Source organism: Neopelma chrysocephalum, unplaced genomic scaffold (assembly GCF_003984885.1).
Source record: "Neopelma chrysocephalum unplaced genomic scaffold, ASM398488v2 Primary Assembly neopelma1_67, whole genome shotgun sequence".
Lineage (NCBI taxonomy): Eukaryota > Metazoa > Chordata > Aves > Passeriformes > Pipridae > Neopelma > Neopelma chrysocephalum.
In genome coordinates this window covers 4,293,193-4,311,819 of record NW_020897726.1, presented here as the reverse complement: position 1 = coordinate 4,311,819, position 18,627 = coordinate 4,293,193, and the positions used below count along the sequence as shown (strand labels likewise).

Sequence of the window (18,627 nt, the reverse complement as noted above, 5' to 3'; positions counted from 1 at the left end):
CAGCTAGCTTGCAGTCTTACCCATGAACTGCCTTGCTCTTCATTAATTTTCAACTAGTGTTAAGAGACAGAACTCATTCCTTGTCAGACATGTCCCTGTCTGGCTATTTTCTCTTACTTCATTAGTTGTTTACAGTGTAATATATATTCCACTACATGTATTAGCTTTATTGTAATTTCACTTTTTCCTCCCATTTTCATATTGTTTTTATAATCAAAAAGACCCAAGAATATGGTATTCTTAAGAATTTTTGAGTTGACATTGCTACATCCTCTTAGAACACTTGTCATAGCATTCCAGTAAACTTCAGAGTTAGCTTGAAGCATTCTTTCTTAGCAAAAACAAGCAAACAAACAAACAAAAAACAAAAACAACAACAACGACAAAAAAACAACCAAACCCCACCAAGCAATTAATACAATGGGTATAAGATATAATGAGAACTACTGAACAAAAATACTGCTTCCTTTGTTTTCAAGTACCACTGAAGGAATAACACCCTGACACTCTCTTCTGTCTCTTCAGTATGTTTTTTTCTCTAGCAAATGTTGTAATTAAAGGATTATTTTCATTGTGATGGCAAATGCTCTGAGAGCATTTGTATATTTACATCTTTTTCTCTGAATGAGTTGTTAAATGCTGAGAAATCTTGCCATTTTCCTGTGAAATAATTGCATATGGTCCTCTTAGACTTTCAAGACAGGATTCTCTCCTTGTTGATGAAAAATGCGTTTTGATTTGGCACATTTTTGTCTTATAAATGTGAAGCTTGCTGACTTAAACTTCCAACTGCAAGAAAATAGCCTTTTTTTCCCTTGTTCAACCAAAGGCTTGCTAGGGTCTTTGTGTTGTGAACACTTACTGACAGATTACTTTACAAATAATTTCCAAATATATCTCCTGAATCTGGAACACTGGAACTGCTCTCTAGCATGTGTGATACCTCCTTAGTTCTTACAGAATTTTATAATTGACTCAGGATTTAATGCAGTGCATTCAAATCTGGATTCTTCTGCTCTGTGTCCTAGATTACTCTCTGTTCAGTGTTTAAATGACACAGTTTTATATACATATAAACTGTTATCTTCCTTCTGATGCCTCTTCATACGTTTTTTTTTGTTGGTACTGAATTGCCTATTACAAAACCTGTAAATCTCTAAGTGGGTCAAGGCTTTTGTGGTTTTTTGGGGGGAGGGCAACAGGGCCATCCAGTAGTACTCCATTGTTTGACATTAAACTGAATCTGTCACGAACAAACCGTCAGTGTTGGAGAGTTCCTAGCTTAAGTGCTGTGCTCTTAAATAGAGATAGCAGCTAATTTAGTGTTGCTAATTTCATCTTTGGTATGTTTTCTAGCTAGATGAGGAGATCTCAGGAATTATTGAAGTAGTGGGAAGAGTTACAAATCAGGCAACCATCATGTGTGTGTCATATGTCCAGTTCAGAGAAGATAAAAGTCCATTTGGTAAGTAAGAATATACATTATAACAAATTCATTTTGAGATCTGAACTCTTCTTCAGTAAATACGAAGGGAGAGCCTGATTACCTTTTCTTACAGACAAGGTCTTCAAGCTGCCAGATATGGAGCTGGGTGTAGAAAAGGAGGGTCATGAGAAAAGTTCTGTACCAAATGTAGTGGTTTATGGTTAAACTGTAGGGAGTTACTCAAAGCCAAAGCCAGTCTTGATCATTGCCATGCTCTGATTGTTCTCCCACTCATGACAGTGCAGTTCTCACCTTGGCCTGAACTTAGTGTGATTGTGCAGCCACCAGACCTAAAAATAACCCTCCAGAAAAACAAGCAATAAGTGTTGTTGCCTTGGGGAAAATGGGAATTTGAGGGAGACTGAGATCACTCAGCTATACTGCTTTAAAATAAGCAGTGCTTTAATGTTGTCATTGACTTCTGGGAAATTTAGCTTATGCATCATAACACTTTTCTTTGCCCTCTTTCAGATCTGGAACTCTACAATGAAGCACTAAAAATTATTCATGAATTCCCTGAATACTTCCCATTTGGTACTGGGAGGAACACTTGATTTTTCTTAGCATAAATTTATTGCTTCAGGGGGGACAACAGTAGCTGACAGCATGGTAACAGTTGCATTTATGTTCAACAAATATACCGAAAAGATGCTGTTACGTGTGCTAAGTGTTGCCAATGAAGAGTATTTTCTTTGCAAATGTATTTATTCAGCAAGGAGAATACTTCTGTGGATGTCTTGCTCACTGTATATATCTAACCCTTTTGCATCCATGAGGAGTGTTCTCTTACAGGATTAGACATGGCAGAAACAGAAGTTTTGTAAGAATCCTTTTGTTATTAGGAGAGGTTCTAGGATATTTTACTGAAGTAATTTGGTGGGTTTTTACTATAAAGATTTTTAATTTCAGTTGCTTTGATACAAATTTATTGAACAGTATTTTGGATCTTGAAAATGGTCTCAACCAATAAAAAAATCTCACACTTAACTATTTGTGTCAGTATTGCTTGTTAGAGTGCTGTTTGCAGTGATATATCATGACTCCTGTTCTACTTTACCTGAAACTGTTAAATATAACAAAGTGGAATACAAGGTACTTGCCTTTTGCACTGATGTTAAACACTTGGAATATGTCTAGTTAGTCTTGGGGATTTCAAGCACAGTTGACTGCCCATCACAACCTTAATTCTTGGTGGGAATCTAAGCAGCACTACCAGTATTCAGCCAGCATGTCATGATGACTTTAACAATAGGAACTTCTGCACAGTTCCTAATTTTGTTACTATCCAAGCTACTTACACAACTCATAGCAGAATTTTTAAGGTCTCTTAAGGTAGCACAATCAAAGTAAAATCAAGCTTTGGATATACTCTCTGTGAATTACTAAAATATTTCAAAGTATTTTAAATAAACCTTAGCCATGTTCATTAAACTTCCATACAAACAGGTTTCAGGTTTAGTAGCTAGATTTAGTGCCTTAATAGGATTGCTAGCTTTGTACTTATTTATAGACGTCTTTTTTCAGTCAAGGAATTTCTTTCAAAGACTTTTTAATCAAAATTACTACAATTTGGTGAGATGATCAGTTAAACAGGGGATCTATTTTTTAATCCCTCTCTACCTAGAAGACAGACAGTGACACAGTCACTGTCACTAGGAAGGAGGAGGCTTTCTGAAGTAGGAGTCAATCTCATATAGCAAATAAGAACGCAAGGTCCGTGTGGCACTATACCTGTGGCTCTGTCCTGTAGTGCTATCACCACCACTATTTGAGTGCTCAGCAGAATGCAATGTCATTCTTAATAACTGTGTGCATGTTTTCCTAGCATTTAGAACTATTTTGTTCTATTCTGCTTTAGAAAATTGCTATTTTGTGCATGTACACAATCTGTAAATAAAGCACCCTACCACTAGATGGCTTTAGTATTTTAGAGGGACCATCCTTGGGTATGAGGTCTTGTGAGTAAATGTTTGAATGTGGCTACAATGAGTGTGAAATGCCAGTTTCCCCTTTGTCGGTCAAGACTCTTCTTGTTCATGCAGTGAAGGGTGGCTGGGCAAGCAGGACATAACTAAAAGTTTCCCCTACTTTTCATTTATCTGCTTCTCTACAGACTATCAGGCTGTGGGAATAAATGGCCTACCCTGGCTATGTGGCTGTACTAACCAGACAGCAATGCAAGGAACTGTAAAATATTCTTGCTATTAGAGTAATGCTCAGGTCACGTATGCATTTACCAACATAATTTTCCACTGCCAGCTATTCCAACTACCAAAGGAAAGGCATAACCATGGGGCCTGCTACCTGTCAGCTAGGACTGATGGTTAGCAGGGCCCCAGGCATCACACACACAAGGAAGGTGAGAGAAACTGCCACACTCATAGATAATAAAATGGGAAGTAGTGGCAGCAGGGGTCGCTGACCAAAGGGAAGTCACCAGGGCAACTGTATCATAAACACCAGAGAGGGATGTCACCAAAGCCAGGGCCAGCAGCAGGACCAGTAACAGAAGGTGTGAATAGCTGGTGGCTTCTTTGGGAGGACATGAGGCTGCTATAAGGCAGGAATCTGGGAGAGGAGAGAGGAGTATGAAATGAATTATGTAATCAGAGCTGACTGAGAAGGTCATGTCATTTGGGACAGGACTGCTCCCACCATGTTCCTGAGTGACTTCTGAGATCTGGCACCTTTTTTCAGGGCTCCTGGCTGACCCTGCTCACTTGCTCTGCTGTCCCTGCTCGGGACATGGGCACAACTCGTGTGGTGCTCATGTGTAAACAGCCTGTGCATATGATGATAAAGTGTTTTTACTCAATCAAGGAAGGGAGGCCAGGCTGGAGCATCTAAGGAAATGGAAACAATGAAATGTAATTGGCCTGAACCACAGGGACAAACCCGTTAGCATGCAAGGCCACCTTCAGCAGATACCAGGGAACAGCAAATATAAAACTGCAGCTAATAAAATGAGTGTAGCTGTAGTTTTTGTTAGAAGACAACAAATCACCCCCAAAAGCACAGCTTTATTAATTTAAAAGCAAAACAAGGGAAAAAAATCGGATCATTAAAAAACATACAGCTCTTGCTTCGTAAATTTTGCAAATAGTGTAATTACTGGCCTAAAAGCCTGATTACTATTTAACAGCCAAAACTGATAGCAATGCTGTGCCAGAATATGCAACTTCCATAATCCCAAACATTTCAAAGACATGATGAGTATCAAAGTGAGCATGTAATTTAATCTAATGCAATGACAGAATTTGACACAAACAGTCAAGTTGAAGACGTTATAGATGAATTTTCTTTCCATAAGAAAGCGAGACGTTGTATGGTGGCAGACGCATTCAACCGGAATGGAAATTATCAGGAAAATTTACTAAATGTTACTACAGAAGAATAAAAACACACGTGACACTTAAAAATCCTCATTTCCATAAAACAAAAGCTTTATTGCCTGTATTTATATAAATAGGGTACCATACAGTAAGCCCCAGTTTACATTTATAAATGGAGAACATTTTGAAGAGCTCTTCAACAGCAAAATGAAGTGTGCAAAAATACTGGAAAAAGAAATAAATATTCTAACAAGAAAAAAAAGGAACTGCTCTCCTATGCCTAAAAGTATCAAGTACCTCTTAGATTTTTAACTTAAAAAAGATTGTTTTCAATTAGGCAAGAATTTTAGATCAGAAAAAATGCAGCAGATTTATTACAACATTAATGCTAAATCAGAAAATGTAGCCCAAAGTCCTGAATGTAATCTTGTATATTCACAAAAAACACTTCCACATTCTATCTTCTTGAAACTACATTGAGCATGTAGAACTAGTGGTATATTACAATATATTCTCTTAAAACACCAATTTTCACAGTCCTGGCAATACAGTACCAGTTTATTGCTAGCATTCCATTTAGTATTTTATAGCACACAAGTGTTAAGTAACTCATATACTATAAATAAACACACACCAAGTAAACTGATGTTATTATCACATACCTTAAAACAGGTTTGTTTTTTTTCCCTAATTTGTGTGAGTTTTGTAAAGTCCTTTGTTGTCCTTTGTAAAGTCAAGGACAACAATACCAATTAGCTCCTAGCACAAAATACCATTGATGCTCTCTCAAATTAATAAGTAATCTTAATTCCAGCTGGTTACTCATCTAGAACTAGTCTGATCAATTACTTAAAATTGTGCAGCCTTTTGGGAGCAGACTGGTGTCTGCTAGTGCCAAGGTTGATTCCACACTTCCCAGTATATTTCAGAAGTATGGGGAAATCCTGATTATCTCAGAGTCTTCAAATATTTTTGTAGTCAAAACTCAGCATGTAGTTTAAAATAAATATTTACAAGTCTCCAGTCCTTGAGATTTCAGGTCTTCACAGGACTAAATTAATCACTCAACTAAAAACCTCCTATAGTTTATCTGCACTCTGCACTGAAACAGACACATGACTTCTCACTCAGGGAACTCCTCTCTAGGATACAGACTTTGCTAGGAGAGCAAACCCCCAAATTCTTTAGCTTTATAATTCACATCAGCTAGGTATGTAGGCAAATTAAATAAGAGCTTGAATGCAAAGACATTGCTTTACTATGAACAAAACTTGGGGACAGAAAGAAATGGATTTTTCTTTAAAATAAAAACCTTTAGAATACAATTAACAGTAGCATTTTGAATGAACTTAGGAGGAAACCATCATTTGCATACAAGCAAGCGTGATCAAACAATGAACAGAGGAATCCACAGCATCACTTTGCCATCTTCTGAAGGACACTTTTCAAGTGTTTATTTTGAGGGTCCACTTTCACAGCATATAAACACAGCTTTGGGGCCGATCAGCATTATCCTGAAAACTGTACTGAAAAAGGTCTTTGGATTTCAGTAAATCCAAAGAGTCCACAAATCCAGGAGTGCTTTTCTTCAGTCCTCCTACAGAGGCTCACTTCAGGAATACCTGTTTCTACCAAGCACACTCATACACACATAATTTTACTAATTTAATAGCATTTTATTTTTTTTTCCAGTCAGTAAGTCACAAATTACCTTTGTCTAAAATATATGCTTGGACTGTGATGGACATCCATTGGAGAGCCACATATTTTCAAGCAATATTTATGCCTGGACAGTCTCTGCTGGAATGAGATTCCCTGTTGTATCCAGCTGCATACACTTACAAGAGCAGGCAGAAACCGGGCACTCAGTATGGTCCCTAAGTAGCAATAGCAGAAAAAAGAAAAAACAGGTAAAATAATTTGACAATCCACACCTTTAACTGTGTGCAGGGGTGTAGTATCTCAGAAAAACTCAGCATCATAGTTCAGTTTTATTATTTAAACATTATAATGATAGATACAGTGAAGGAGGCATGTCCTACTCAGTGCAGCACACACATGTGAAATAACTAAGATTTTAACATCAACTTACCTGAACCAGCTCAGCATATGCCCAGCGTGTCCACCATGCCTACAGTTGTGACACCAAGTAAACCAGTTGCTGAACTGGGCTAACTTCTTGTCTTTGCTAAGATCCACTTTTTCATCTGACTTGGATCCTCCTGTGCAGAAGCAAACCCGACCCCACAAATACAGCTGTAAATCATTACACTTCATTTATATTTCAGCCCCAGCAACACTATTAAAATAAATTTGAAATTAGGAACATTATGTGAAGAAGCGGCCTGATTTTAAAAGGGAAGTCAGTAAAATTATTAAGAACTGGTGGAATGCCAAAACAAGAATTACATTACTGAGTTGTTGTTTCACATCGTACGGACATGCTAAACTTGCCTATTAAGCAAATATTACAGACAAAATGTCTTTCAGTGGTGATTTATGTTTCAGTGGTTGATTTATGTTCCAGTGAATTATGGGCCTGTTCTGCTGCACATGAAATGTTCTGCTTTAGAAAAAAATCAACAAAATCTAAGTTAGGAATTGGAACAAGTACAATATAGAAGTCCTAACATAGATCAGTGAAAGAATGAGAAGAGATATAAACAGATAACAATTGCACAGCTGTTTGTGGCTCTCTAACAAAACTGACTTAAAAATATGGACAAAATCAGTTTCATTTAGATCTTATATAATGCTGAGCCCAAGACATTTAGAACCAAAAAAATTTCTTAGCTGTGACAGCATGACCTATACTGTCTTTCATACTTAGTGACAGAAAGTACACATCAAATTTATTCTCTCTTCCTCTTGCAGCTAAAAATTAAGTAATTTACCTTGTAAGATTTATGTAGCATGCCTACAATTCAGCTCAAGAAAACACATTCTCCATTTCTTTCAGTTCTAAAGCTCACAATACTGACCTCCAGAATACTTGAATCTTTACATCAGTCTAACTATGGAATTTCACTGACAATCTCATTGGGAAAACTGTCAGAACCAAGTAACTGTGCATATTGTCTGACCCCAAAGAACTGAAACAAAGGTTTCATCACAAAATCAGATGGGATATAAACAAGTTCTTAATTATGGTCTTTCTCCCTTCAAAATTATGAATATGAATACTTGCAGTATGAGCAAAACTAGAAAGAAAAACGTGCAAGAGAAGATCTTCCAATAGGAACTGCTAATTAGGCCTCTAACTACTACTGCAGCTGAGTAACTAAAACCCACTGTGTCATACCTGGACAGCTGGAAACTGGTGTTCCCATATTTATCAAGCAAAGTGCACAGCGAGGAAGGGGCTTACGGCAACCAGGACAGCTTGTAACTTTTGACTTAGTTGGAGAACCACTGACTCCATATTGGCTAAAACCTCGCCCCTGATGAGGAATAGCTGAACAGCTGTAAGAGATTGATTTTCCACAGAAATTGCAACTCACAAACACCTAAAGAGAATGAAAGCCCATTAATTTTTTGTTTGGTTCCACTTTTGCTACATCTATGAGTGAACCCATTCAAACTAGTAAACATTTATTTACCAGATATTCTAGCCAAGGAAAGCCAAGGCTACTTGTGAAGGAGTTCTTAACATCTTGGCTTATAGATGTGGCGCACAGCTCTGAGGAGTATGCCTTAACAATGCTCTTATGTACTTCAAAAGCATATAAAAACATGCACAACTCCTAAAACTTTGAAAGGTATTATTTAAGATAATAAAAAGCTACATCTGCAGTAATGGAAGAAATTAAGTTTATTTATTATATAATTAAGTCTGGTCTCTCCCTCCTTATAGTAGGGTGACTCACTCTAGACTCCCCAGCTTAAAGATTATCCTAATATTATTTATCTGCACCCCTCATGCCACAAGTTGTGACTTGATACCAAGGAGCACATATTTTAAACTCTTTAGGGGCTATTTGTGTTAACCACATAAGGAAGAAACAATAAACTCAACTTCCTTCCACTTGGAGCAGCACAGATGCAACTCTCCCTAAACAGCTGTGATGGATACATGAATTAAAAAAACAGCCTTCCTCAGAAATCCTCGGGCCCTAGAACTTGTAATGAACATACTTAGAAGACATAAGAAAGTAAAAGGGGCTGTGAGTAAAACCATTTTGGCTAAAAATTCAACCAGATGTTAAGAAGATAGCATTTGGGCAGGATGTTAGTTTTTGGGCCAGCTTATGTTCAGAACTGATAATGAAAGTTGCTGCTGGTTCACTTTAGTTCCAGGTTCAAGGTCTTCAAAATAGCTTTGAGGTTTGTTTCAATTAAAACAGAGCAATTTGACCTAGTTCCCTGGTTTCAGCATCATTTTCACTGACACTGAATTCAGCTTGATGATACATCTCTGATTTTGATTTTCAACATGTAAGGAAAAAACCGAAGAGTTTCCAGTTTCCCCAGAAAAAAAGGTGTTGATAAGTCATAGGTTATGAAAGACCTGTTACTTAAAAGAAAATGTGACAGGTCCTTGTTTTAGGGCAGCCTTAGCTGAAATCCTTCTTTTGCACACAAACTGTCCTGAAAGCCAAGGTGCAGCCAGCAACTTTTTTTTACGGAAGTGCCATGGCACGTTTCTTTCTGGACTGGTCATACATCATACAAGAATTACATTTACCTGGGCTAAAGGCTTTGAACTGGGATCCAGCTTACTCCTGTGGATATCAAATTCTGCACGTTTATGCCAAAATCTCCAAGCATCTAAGAGATTCCTGTAGTTCTCAATCCAGTACTGAACTCTTTCATCCTTAAGTACATCTGATGGAGAACCCTAAAGCAGGCAGGAAAAAATGCCAGATGCATATTATTCACTTTTTCAAAAGGCTTTACAAAATGCACGAGATACATGAAACAATACAGTGTAATTTGTCTTGAAGAAGACGAATTTTCTGTGAGTTTGATAAAGGTTTTCTTTGGTCTGCCTCTCTGGTTGAAAATACTTATGCTGCCACGTCCTCCTAAGAAATCGTGTCAGTGAGATGAAGGATTTGAAAGTTCTGTCATATATCACAGTCCATACCACTGTTAAGATTACATATGCATTTAAATACTGTGCTGGTAATAGCTGCTACTATATAAGGGCCAAGATAAGTCCATCATAAAAAAAACCAAACCCAATGCTTACAGACAAACAAAAAACCTCACCTTTGTTATCCATCAAAATCCTGGAAGGAAAAAAAATAATGAACCTGTCAGGAAACACACCAGCATAAGGAAGGAAATGGGTATTCCCGGTTTAACTAGTGAAAAGGACAATGATTTTCTTTTGTCTCTTTCCTCTACCATCTGAACCAGAGGGTGTAAAGACACGTGCTTGTCATTAACACTTAGTGTTTCAGATGACTCCACAAAACAGGCATAATATATATCATCCCAATTTAACACAGAAAATACTTTTTAGTTCACAAGATTCAGTACTACACTGATAAAGAAACTATGGGTTTTTTCTCCTCTGTAAAGCTTTATTTTTGAGTGAAACACTAACCTGTAGCATGCAATAGCTTGCTGTCTGGACATCTCCAGTTCTGTCAACATAACTTTCCATCAAGTCAACCCCATCTTTTGTCAGCCCTGTTAACAGTATTCCCTCCAAATTCCCAGCCTCCTTCATTTCATTTGTCAGCTTTTCAATAAACCTGTTCAGCTATTAAAAAATACATAAGTAAATATATAAATATATATAAAAAGAGTGTCTTCTGCTAACAGAATATGCTGCTTGCTGGATGTTACACAGAAAATGTTAAATTATTATACTGTACCGCATTGCATGAAATCAAGTATTTATAAATGAATTTTAAGCTTCCTGATAGGAAGTGCAAAGAGGGAGGTTATGTAATCTTTAAATACTTCAGTGAATTTAAAATAATATGTTCCTGCTGTAAAACCAAACCTTAACTTGAGAGAACATAAGCATCTGGAAATAACTACTGAATAAGTACAAACACTATCCAGTAAAACAGGTCTACAGGTAATGCAATAGCACTTAAACTACCATGTAATGAATACTAATAGAAAAACCCAAAACAACAAAAAAACCAAACAAAAAAAAAATCCCCCAAACCAACCGAGCAAAAACCAAACCAAAAACCAAGCTGAAGGTACTAACTAAAAACCATACTTTACATACTACTGTGATGACAAAAACAAATCACACATGACTCTACTTCCAGTGTTCGCCCCTCTACTCCAGAGTTTCTTCTCTGAATAAAGACCAGCTTAAAAGTTTGCTTAGAAGTGCAACCACAAACTCACCTGAGCATCATTGAGAAACTTGCAAGCAAATGCCACTCTGTCTCGTACAGCCACATTATTTTCATACTTCAGAGAGAAAAATGGGAACATTAACATCACATGCAAGTTTCCACTTTTTCAAAACATTGTAAAAATCAGAGCATTTCCACTACTGTGTAACTAATACAATGAAACCAATTGTGTAAAAAGAAAACATAGCATCTGAAGAAAGTTGACACTAAGTATATCACCTTAATTATTTATACTCAGATAGGGGTATCAGAGGAAGACTGGGGCTACTGGAACAGTCTATACAAATGGCAGGAAAGCTTCCTACAACACATCCTCCATGGTTTATGAAACTCTACAAAAAGAAACTCTGCCAGTCATGTAGAGCTGGGCTTAGTGCTTCTAGCACAAATAGCCAAGTCTCACCAAGTCACAGGCGGAAGAAAAACAAACCATTTTCATATTTACAAAATCTCCCACTAGTTCCTCTCTTCCTTTTCACCCTACTCCTTTATCCAAAACCCACTGCTGTGTGCTTATATAGTTGGTCAGGGACTAACATATCAATTTCCATGCCAACTGTGTAATTTACTAATAAAACTTTCTGATTGTGAACCCTCTGACTTTAGTTGTTCCTTTCGACCAATGAGCATTTAGGAATCTTAGGTGCTTCCTTCCCCTTAAGGGTGAGTAGTTACATTTATCATATTTGCAAAATAACTAGCCTAACTACTCAATTCCTTCCTAAAATTGCAAATAAAAGTTAACAAAGTAAACAAAATACCCCATGCAAACAAAAACTAACTCCAAACACCCAGAACATGAATTTATCAGAAATTCATACAGTGATATTTACTTTCTGCTTTTTAAGCCTTTTACTAGGTGAGATACTGAAGAAAAAAAGTACTGGACTAAATTAATTCTGGTACTTAGCTATGCCCACACTTTTCCCTCCTGATATCCTCAGAATAGAAACTGCGATTGACATTGCCAAAACAAGATGTGCTTGACAAAAATCTCTTTCATGCAAACTTCAACAAGTCTTACTGAAGGAAAAATTAAAATGAAAAACAAACAAATAACACCTTATGATGAGTGAGTTTCCAATTCATCAATAAAAAACTACAAAATTACTACCAGAGAACAAGAATAATCTGTTTCAAAGAGAGAAAAAAAAGACTGAGGTTTCTCTCCTCTGGGATTCTAATCTTTTATTTATTTTATTACTGTAAAAGCATCATATTATGGCAACTTGGTTTTCAACAGCTTTGGGCCAATTACCCTGTTGCATTACAGGAGTCCTCTCTTGGGCTAAATAATTCGAACTGATTTAAGTATTTCTGTTGATCGCTAACCAAGAATCAAGTATGTTACTCCTCCAAAGATTCAAAGTATCTCATGATTAAAGATTTAGTTTGCTCTTCACATGGCAATTCTGTATCAATTTCAGATATGAAACTGCTCTGCTTACCATTCCTACACAGTGAAATTATTTTTACAAGTAAACAAGGAAAAATAAAATAGAATTCAGTGCAAATATAGCTTGATGAAAGTTCTGCAAACTCCCCTGCATTTATTCAGCTTTTTGCAATTCCACTATTAACCTCTCTCCCCTTTTTACCCACTGTTTAAATTATTTTGATAATGTATTTCTTGTGATTTAATAACTTCACACCAAAGATAAAATCCCTCTAAAAAAATGTGTGAACTATAATGGATATTTTGGCTGTTTATGCAACATTCACTAACATGAGATGTCTGTCTAGAAGAAACAAATGCTATTTGCCAGCATCGGGATAAAAGAATATATTCTAATCTGATTAATTCATGAAGTATATAGCACTTTCCCTACATGTTTCTATGTGCTCCTATTACATAGAGGAATTTTAACATAACAGAAATTTACTCACCAAAACACCGTCATATGAACCAGATTCACTTGTCAGGAAAGCAAACATTGCACACAAGTAGGGATTGTTCAGTTGCAGTCTCAGAGTACTGCACATTTCTCTCCAAAGTGAGTTCTTCTCATCTGTGTAGCCTGACAGAGCCATTGCTACTACATTAAGGTTCAGATCACCTGATTTATGAAAAGCAATCAGTGAAACAGTATTATTCAAGTCAAGGACTTAAAAAAAAATCCAGTTAAAACTGTAATTGAAAGCATCCATTTAAAATGCAATGTTTTGTCAGGATGCAAGACAAAATGCAGTAGAATTAACACTAGCTAAAATAAATGTGCATACACTAGCATGTATGCACTTGTTTCTGCATTAAATGCCTCTGTTCAGGTAAGTTAACATCTCTAAAAGTCACAAGCCCACACGCACAACAGCCTCATTATACTTTAAACAACATCACGCTGGTTCTGGTAATTTGAAATAGCTATTGAAAAAGATTGTCAATATCATAATTCATATCCAGAAGAAGTGAAAACCAGGACTGTATATCCAGCCATCACTTAACAGATCTAGCTGGAGGATGACAACGTTATATAGTAGTTTCAAGTTAAGAAGTTTCCTAAAACATGAAACTATTTCATCTAAAGATTCATTCTGTCAGAAAGTTCAATTTTATTCTTGAATTTAAAGATAGCATGTCTTCAATCTGAACCCCCCCAAGAAAAGCAGACACAGACACTCATACCCCCACTAAAAGGGGAAATATTAAAAATAAAGGAATCTTTACAGCTTGTCTTGTCTTACCTACCCACTTTAGTGGCACGATAGTCTTTCTAATTTAATAGAGAGCACAAATGCAAAGCAGCACTGCAGGAGGAATACTGGCAAGAAAACAGAACAAAGCCACTTCCATCTCCTGGCTCCAGTATCTTAACTTTTCCATCGTACACGGTAACTCTTAACAGATATTACCCCAAAACAAATGTTTTCTGCAGATATCAAACATTATGTTTTAATTATTCCACAGCCATTGCACTGGCAATACAGCCCAACAGAAGCAGATTTACATGATATCTAGCCAAGAAGCAAATCCATTAAAGTAAAAGAATCCCACTAGTTCCAAATGTATGTCTCTCTGGGGTTTGTATCAGTAAGAAATTCAGAAACATCTGATCTATTTTAATTAGACAGTATGACATATGGTAGTCTGAGGAGCAAAATACCAGGATTGTCAGATTCTCAAGCTCCAATACAACTGCTTCAAGTAACAACTTTATAAGACAACAGGCATCTCTTCCATACTATCTTCCATAATTCTGTTAATAGAAAAAAAGTCTACTAAACTGATATAGTGCCAAAATTGAAGACACTAAACACAATACGCACCTTTTCCTGAGATAGCCCCTTTATGTAGAATTTGTATTGCTCGCCGTATGTCCAAGTTGAAAAGTGCTACAGCAGCAGCTCGTTCCCAGTCTCCTTCCTGTTCCAATGAATTTAGAAAAGGTTCCACATCTAAGTCTGTTCCCTTCTTTATCCACCCACAGAGCTGCAAAGCCAAGTATCTCTCCTCACTCAGATATTGAATAATATCTGCCTGTCTATCAGATCCACTCCTGCTGTGCCTGAGGTTCTCTGTTGTTCCTAGAAATGGGAAATAAGTTAAATTATGCTTAAATCACAATTTACATCGCAATCACAACATGAGGCTTTCATTTCAATCATAACACAGAGTGCAAAAGCTGAGTGTTATTTTTTAGTACTTTAAATTAACAGTGCTTACAACTCCACAGTAAGAAGCAGCATACATGAAATGATTTTGATCTACTAAAAAAAAAAATGCACCTAAACTTGACACACATTCCCCACTAATTTTTTTTTTGCTTCCTCTACCTCTTGTTACAGTTGACAGGGCTTTTCAGTATGTTCAAAATGAAAATACATAATACGCAGTCAAGCACCTGCTCTACCAGTTTTCTTCTTAGCCAGCATCAATGTGCTAGAAGCTTTCCCACCACTGAAGACTTATTTTTTGCTCCAAGGAGCATATATATTAATAAGACATATAAAGAATAGAGAAGATTCAAATAATAGATTATACTAACAAAAACTTCAGTGAGCGTGAGAGGCAGAATGTGATACACCAGGGGCAATTACGACTTCAGAACAGGACAGCTTATCTAAACACAGTTGTGCAAACGTACTTAATACATTAGCAGTAACTATAGTAAAGTCACATTCCTAGAATTATATCCAGATGTAGAGCTTTGAAAAATAAGATAGTCTTGTGGGGAGCAAGAATTCTCAGTGCCATAGTCAAAACTCACTATGTTTGAAATAGTTCAAAGATTTACCTCTGAAGATATTATGCTTTTATGATTACTGAACACTGAAAATTCTGGAAATTACTGTAATATAAACTGTTAACTTACATTATTAAAACATAAACAGAAATACTTAGTTTCAAAATTTTTAAATAGCCTTTTTGGACAATTATTAAAGATAGACCAATGAGTGCATCATTCTGCAAACACACTACAACAGAACTTAGCAAAATTAGAACATTCTTACCCAAAGATGACTTCACAATTGATTTAATGCCGGCATAAACTAAGGGACCTTTGTTTCCTGTAAGTTTTTGATCCATATCTTCAGTATACTGCTTCATAAGTATTTTCATGTATAGGAAGCTTAATTTTTCCCAAGTGTTTGAAAAACTGTTTTTAAAAATTTAAGGTCACATCCTGTTAACATGCAAAGCCCTTACAGGATGTTACATTATATTTAAAGATTTTAATGCATTTCATATAAGTGGTTTACATACAAAGGTATATTACTTCTTTAGGACAGAAACTACAGTAAAATAAAGGATATAATGCAGAGTGTACCAAAGCGATTTCAGCTGAGGATCTTCATTTCCAGCTAGGAGGTGATTTCTCCAAACTTGTTCAGTATCAAGACCATACCTTGACAGAGCTCTGAGCCGCATTTTGGTTGCTATGTCTTTTTCCAAGGAATTAGCCTTTCCTTCTTCTGTACACTCATACAAATGTCGTCCACAAGCCCACATTAAGGATGTCACTGGACTCCATGCAAGAGAAATTCTTTCAAAAACTGTGAAGTCAGACATAGTCCTGTTGGGGGTCACTACTACCATGCGATTTTGACTTGTGGGATGCCAGGCAAAGGAAGCAATGTAATTTTCACAAGGTTGGACACTTCTTTCAATTATTGTTGGCTCAGTTTCATCTCCAATAGGGGTGGGAGTATGCTGCATGTCATACAGCCTAATGATATTACTATCCCTTGTCAAAGTAGCTAACAGTCCAGTTCTTGTTGGACACCATGCGACTTTTGTTAAGGGTTTTGGTTGCTCTGTCAAGGTCAAAACAGGCTTTTCAAACTTTCTTAAATCCCATATGGCAACCTGACCTTCATAGAAGGAAGCTACACGATCATGGAAATACGGATCAACAGTCACTCCCTGGACAGCCTTAGTGTTTACAAATATTTTTTGGCTTGTGTTCCTTAGATCAAAGATAGCCAGATTTCGATGCATTCCAGCTAACAGCAGCTTCTGATCCCGTGGAAGCCAACAGAGAGAGAGACAAGCATCATTCTGTCCTAATTCATACAGTGGCTTTGTTACTACCAGTCCTGATTCCGCATCGCCTGCTGAAAGTCTTACTTTCTCTGTAGCAACTGCAGTCTCTGGGGCATATTTGCTACTGATATCCCAGATCAGCACTGAAAAGTCAGCCCGATGTTTATCTAAGCCAGCAGCCAGCCAATTGCTATCCAGTGGATTCCACGCCAGGGTATTACACTGCCGTGCGTGTTTGGGAACAAACTCTTTGCCTATCAAATCTTTAGATTTTGAGTTGTGATCTTGACCAAGGCTGGTAAGTACCACTCGGCCATTGGCCTGTCCAACAGCAAGGAGACATTCGGGATCGTACTTGGGATACCAGGCCACACATTTCATGTAGGGCGTATCCGAGTTTATGGACAGCAGCGTAGCCGTAGTTTCTTCTGACAGCCGCAAGGACCCTGCCTTGAGTTCTGAACTCATAGCAGAGTCGATGTGATAAAGGCTCAGCTCCGAGTCACACACAACAAATCTGTCAACATGGTGCGGGGCCCACAGAATATCAGGTTTGGAGCCACTCATGGTTGGGGTAAGCTCATGCACAATCTAAGCTCTGGTAAGAATATTCAGGTGATATCCATGCATATGAAAACTGTTGAGAAAATAATTTGCACGAACATTATCAAAACCCAAGTTCTTTTTGCAATTTGAGTTCATCACTAAACAAACAAAAATATAAATGACTTTTAGCCCAGGGGTTTAAGATGTAACACGTTTCAGGCCAAAACCTTAAGCATTCTCTGCATTACATCATTTTCCTCACAGCACATTTTACTGGCACGTACCTACTAAGACAGAACCAACACAGCCACCTACAAACCGATGACAACAGGACTTGCTGTGTTTACAAACTCCACACCAGTGTTAAGCAAGAAGACATTAACCAAGATGGGATGTGGCACAATTCGTGGGTGGGATGCCGGGAAGGAGCCACTCCCTCAAACATCTAGAAGAGAATTTCTCTCCCTAATTGAAGGGCATTCGTTGACAAAAATTAGTCTGTTTTATCTGAAGTCTGCTCCACAGCCTAGAAAGGCTTGCTCTCTTTGAAGATTTCTATAGAAATACAACTTGTCATCTTATTGTACAGCTCCTGATGCCACCTCCTGCCCCAATGTAACCTTGTCTTCGTTCGTATCTGGCCCAGCAACACTAAAAAAGGTTTAACATCACTGTTAAACTCCATCTACACTCTCAGTAGCTTCATGCCCAGAATCACTACGCATGCTCACCTACAAACAGATCCCACAAACGTCTTTTATAACTGGAGAAAGGGACATGCTGGATTGGGAAGTATGAAAAGACAGTGGTATTCACTCTCCCCGGGCCTGTGTGTGCCTGCCCGCCCTCCACACCGCCCGGCTCCTACGAGCTCCGAGGGGCGCAGGGGCCCCTCCGCAGCCCCTTCCCGGCAGGAGCCGGGACGCTGCCACCCTCCTTCTCTCCCTCCTTCCCACCTTCCCGGGCGCGGCAGCTGCTCACCCACCCCGCGGGACCCTCCAGCACCTCCACCGCCGCCGGCGAGAAGGGACGGGGGAGAAGGCGGCGAGCCGCCAGCCCCGCCGCCTGAGGGGAAAGCACGGGAAGCACACGCGGGTTTCCGGCAGCAGGGACGGTGCGGAAGGAAAAGCGCGGCGGTTCCGGCGCGCGCGGCGGCGGGAAACGGGAAGGGGAAAGGGAAGCTCCGCCTGGCGCGGGGCGGGGCCGTGGCGCACTTCCGTCCCCGGGCCGCGGTCTCCCATTGGCCGCGGGAGCCCCGCCCTCCCCGCGCGTCTCAGTGCCCGGGACAGGTCGCTCAGAAGAGAATGCGGAGAGTCCCGCGCGCGGACTGGTGCAGAACCGTCTGGATGCAATCCTGTGCCATGTGCTCTAGGATGACCCTGCTTGAGCAGGGAGGTTGGACCAGATGGTCCGCTGTGGTCCCTTCCAACCTGACCCACCCTGTGATTCTGT

At 38.5% G+C, this 18,627-nt stretch overlaps 3 protein-coding genes across 3 annotated transcripts in view; 2 read left to right on the top strand and 1 right to left on the bottom strand.

Moving 5' to 3' along the window:
• RPA3 (replication protein A3) overlaps positions 1 to 2,473 on the top strand; it is a 3,061-nt gene extending 588 nt beyond the window's left edge. The window contains exons 3-4 of the mRNA XM_027684754.1: positions 1,357 to 1,465; positions 1,958 to 2,473. Of these exons, the coding sequence (XP_027540555.1) occupies positions 1,357 to 1,465; positions 1,958 to 2,040 (192 nt within the window). The 3' untranslated portion in view covers positions 2,041 to 2,473. The remainder of the gene's footprint in view (positions 1 to 1,356; positions 1,466 to 1,957) is intronic.
• Positions 2,474 to 4,908: 2,435 nt separating this feature from the next.
• On the bottom strand, positions 4,909 to 18,301 carry MIOS (meiosis regulator for oocyte development). Its single transcript, XM_027684730.1, has 11 exons — positions 18,161 to 18,301; positions 15,900 to 17,266; positions 15,597 to 15,695; positions 14,412 to 14,669; positions 13,035 to 13,204; positions 11,137 to 11,202; positions 10,370 to 10,528; positions 9,503 to 9,655; positions 8,120 to 8,324; positions 6,911 to 7,040; positions 4,909 to 6,695 (listed from the first exon to the last, which is right to left on the bottom strand). Exons 2-11 carry the CDS (start codon positions 17,194 to 17,196, stop codon positions 6,599 to 6,601), a joined length of 2,634 nt encoding a protein of 877 aa, XP_027540531.1. The 5' UTR covers positions 17,197 to 17,266; positions 18,161 to 18,301; the 3' UTR covers positions 4,909 to 6,598.
• COL28A1 (collagen type XXVIII alpha 1 chain) overlaps positions 17,970 to 18,627 on the top strand; it is a 43,940-nt gene continuing 43,282 nt past the window's right edge. Inside the window, 1 exon segment of the mRNA XM_027684626.1 lies at positions 17,970 to 18,464. Within this exon segment, the coding sequence (XP_027540427.1) occupies positions 17,970 to 18,464 (495 nt within the window).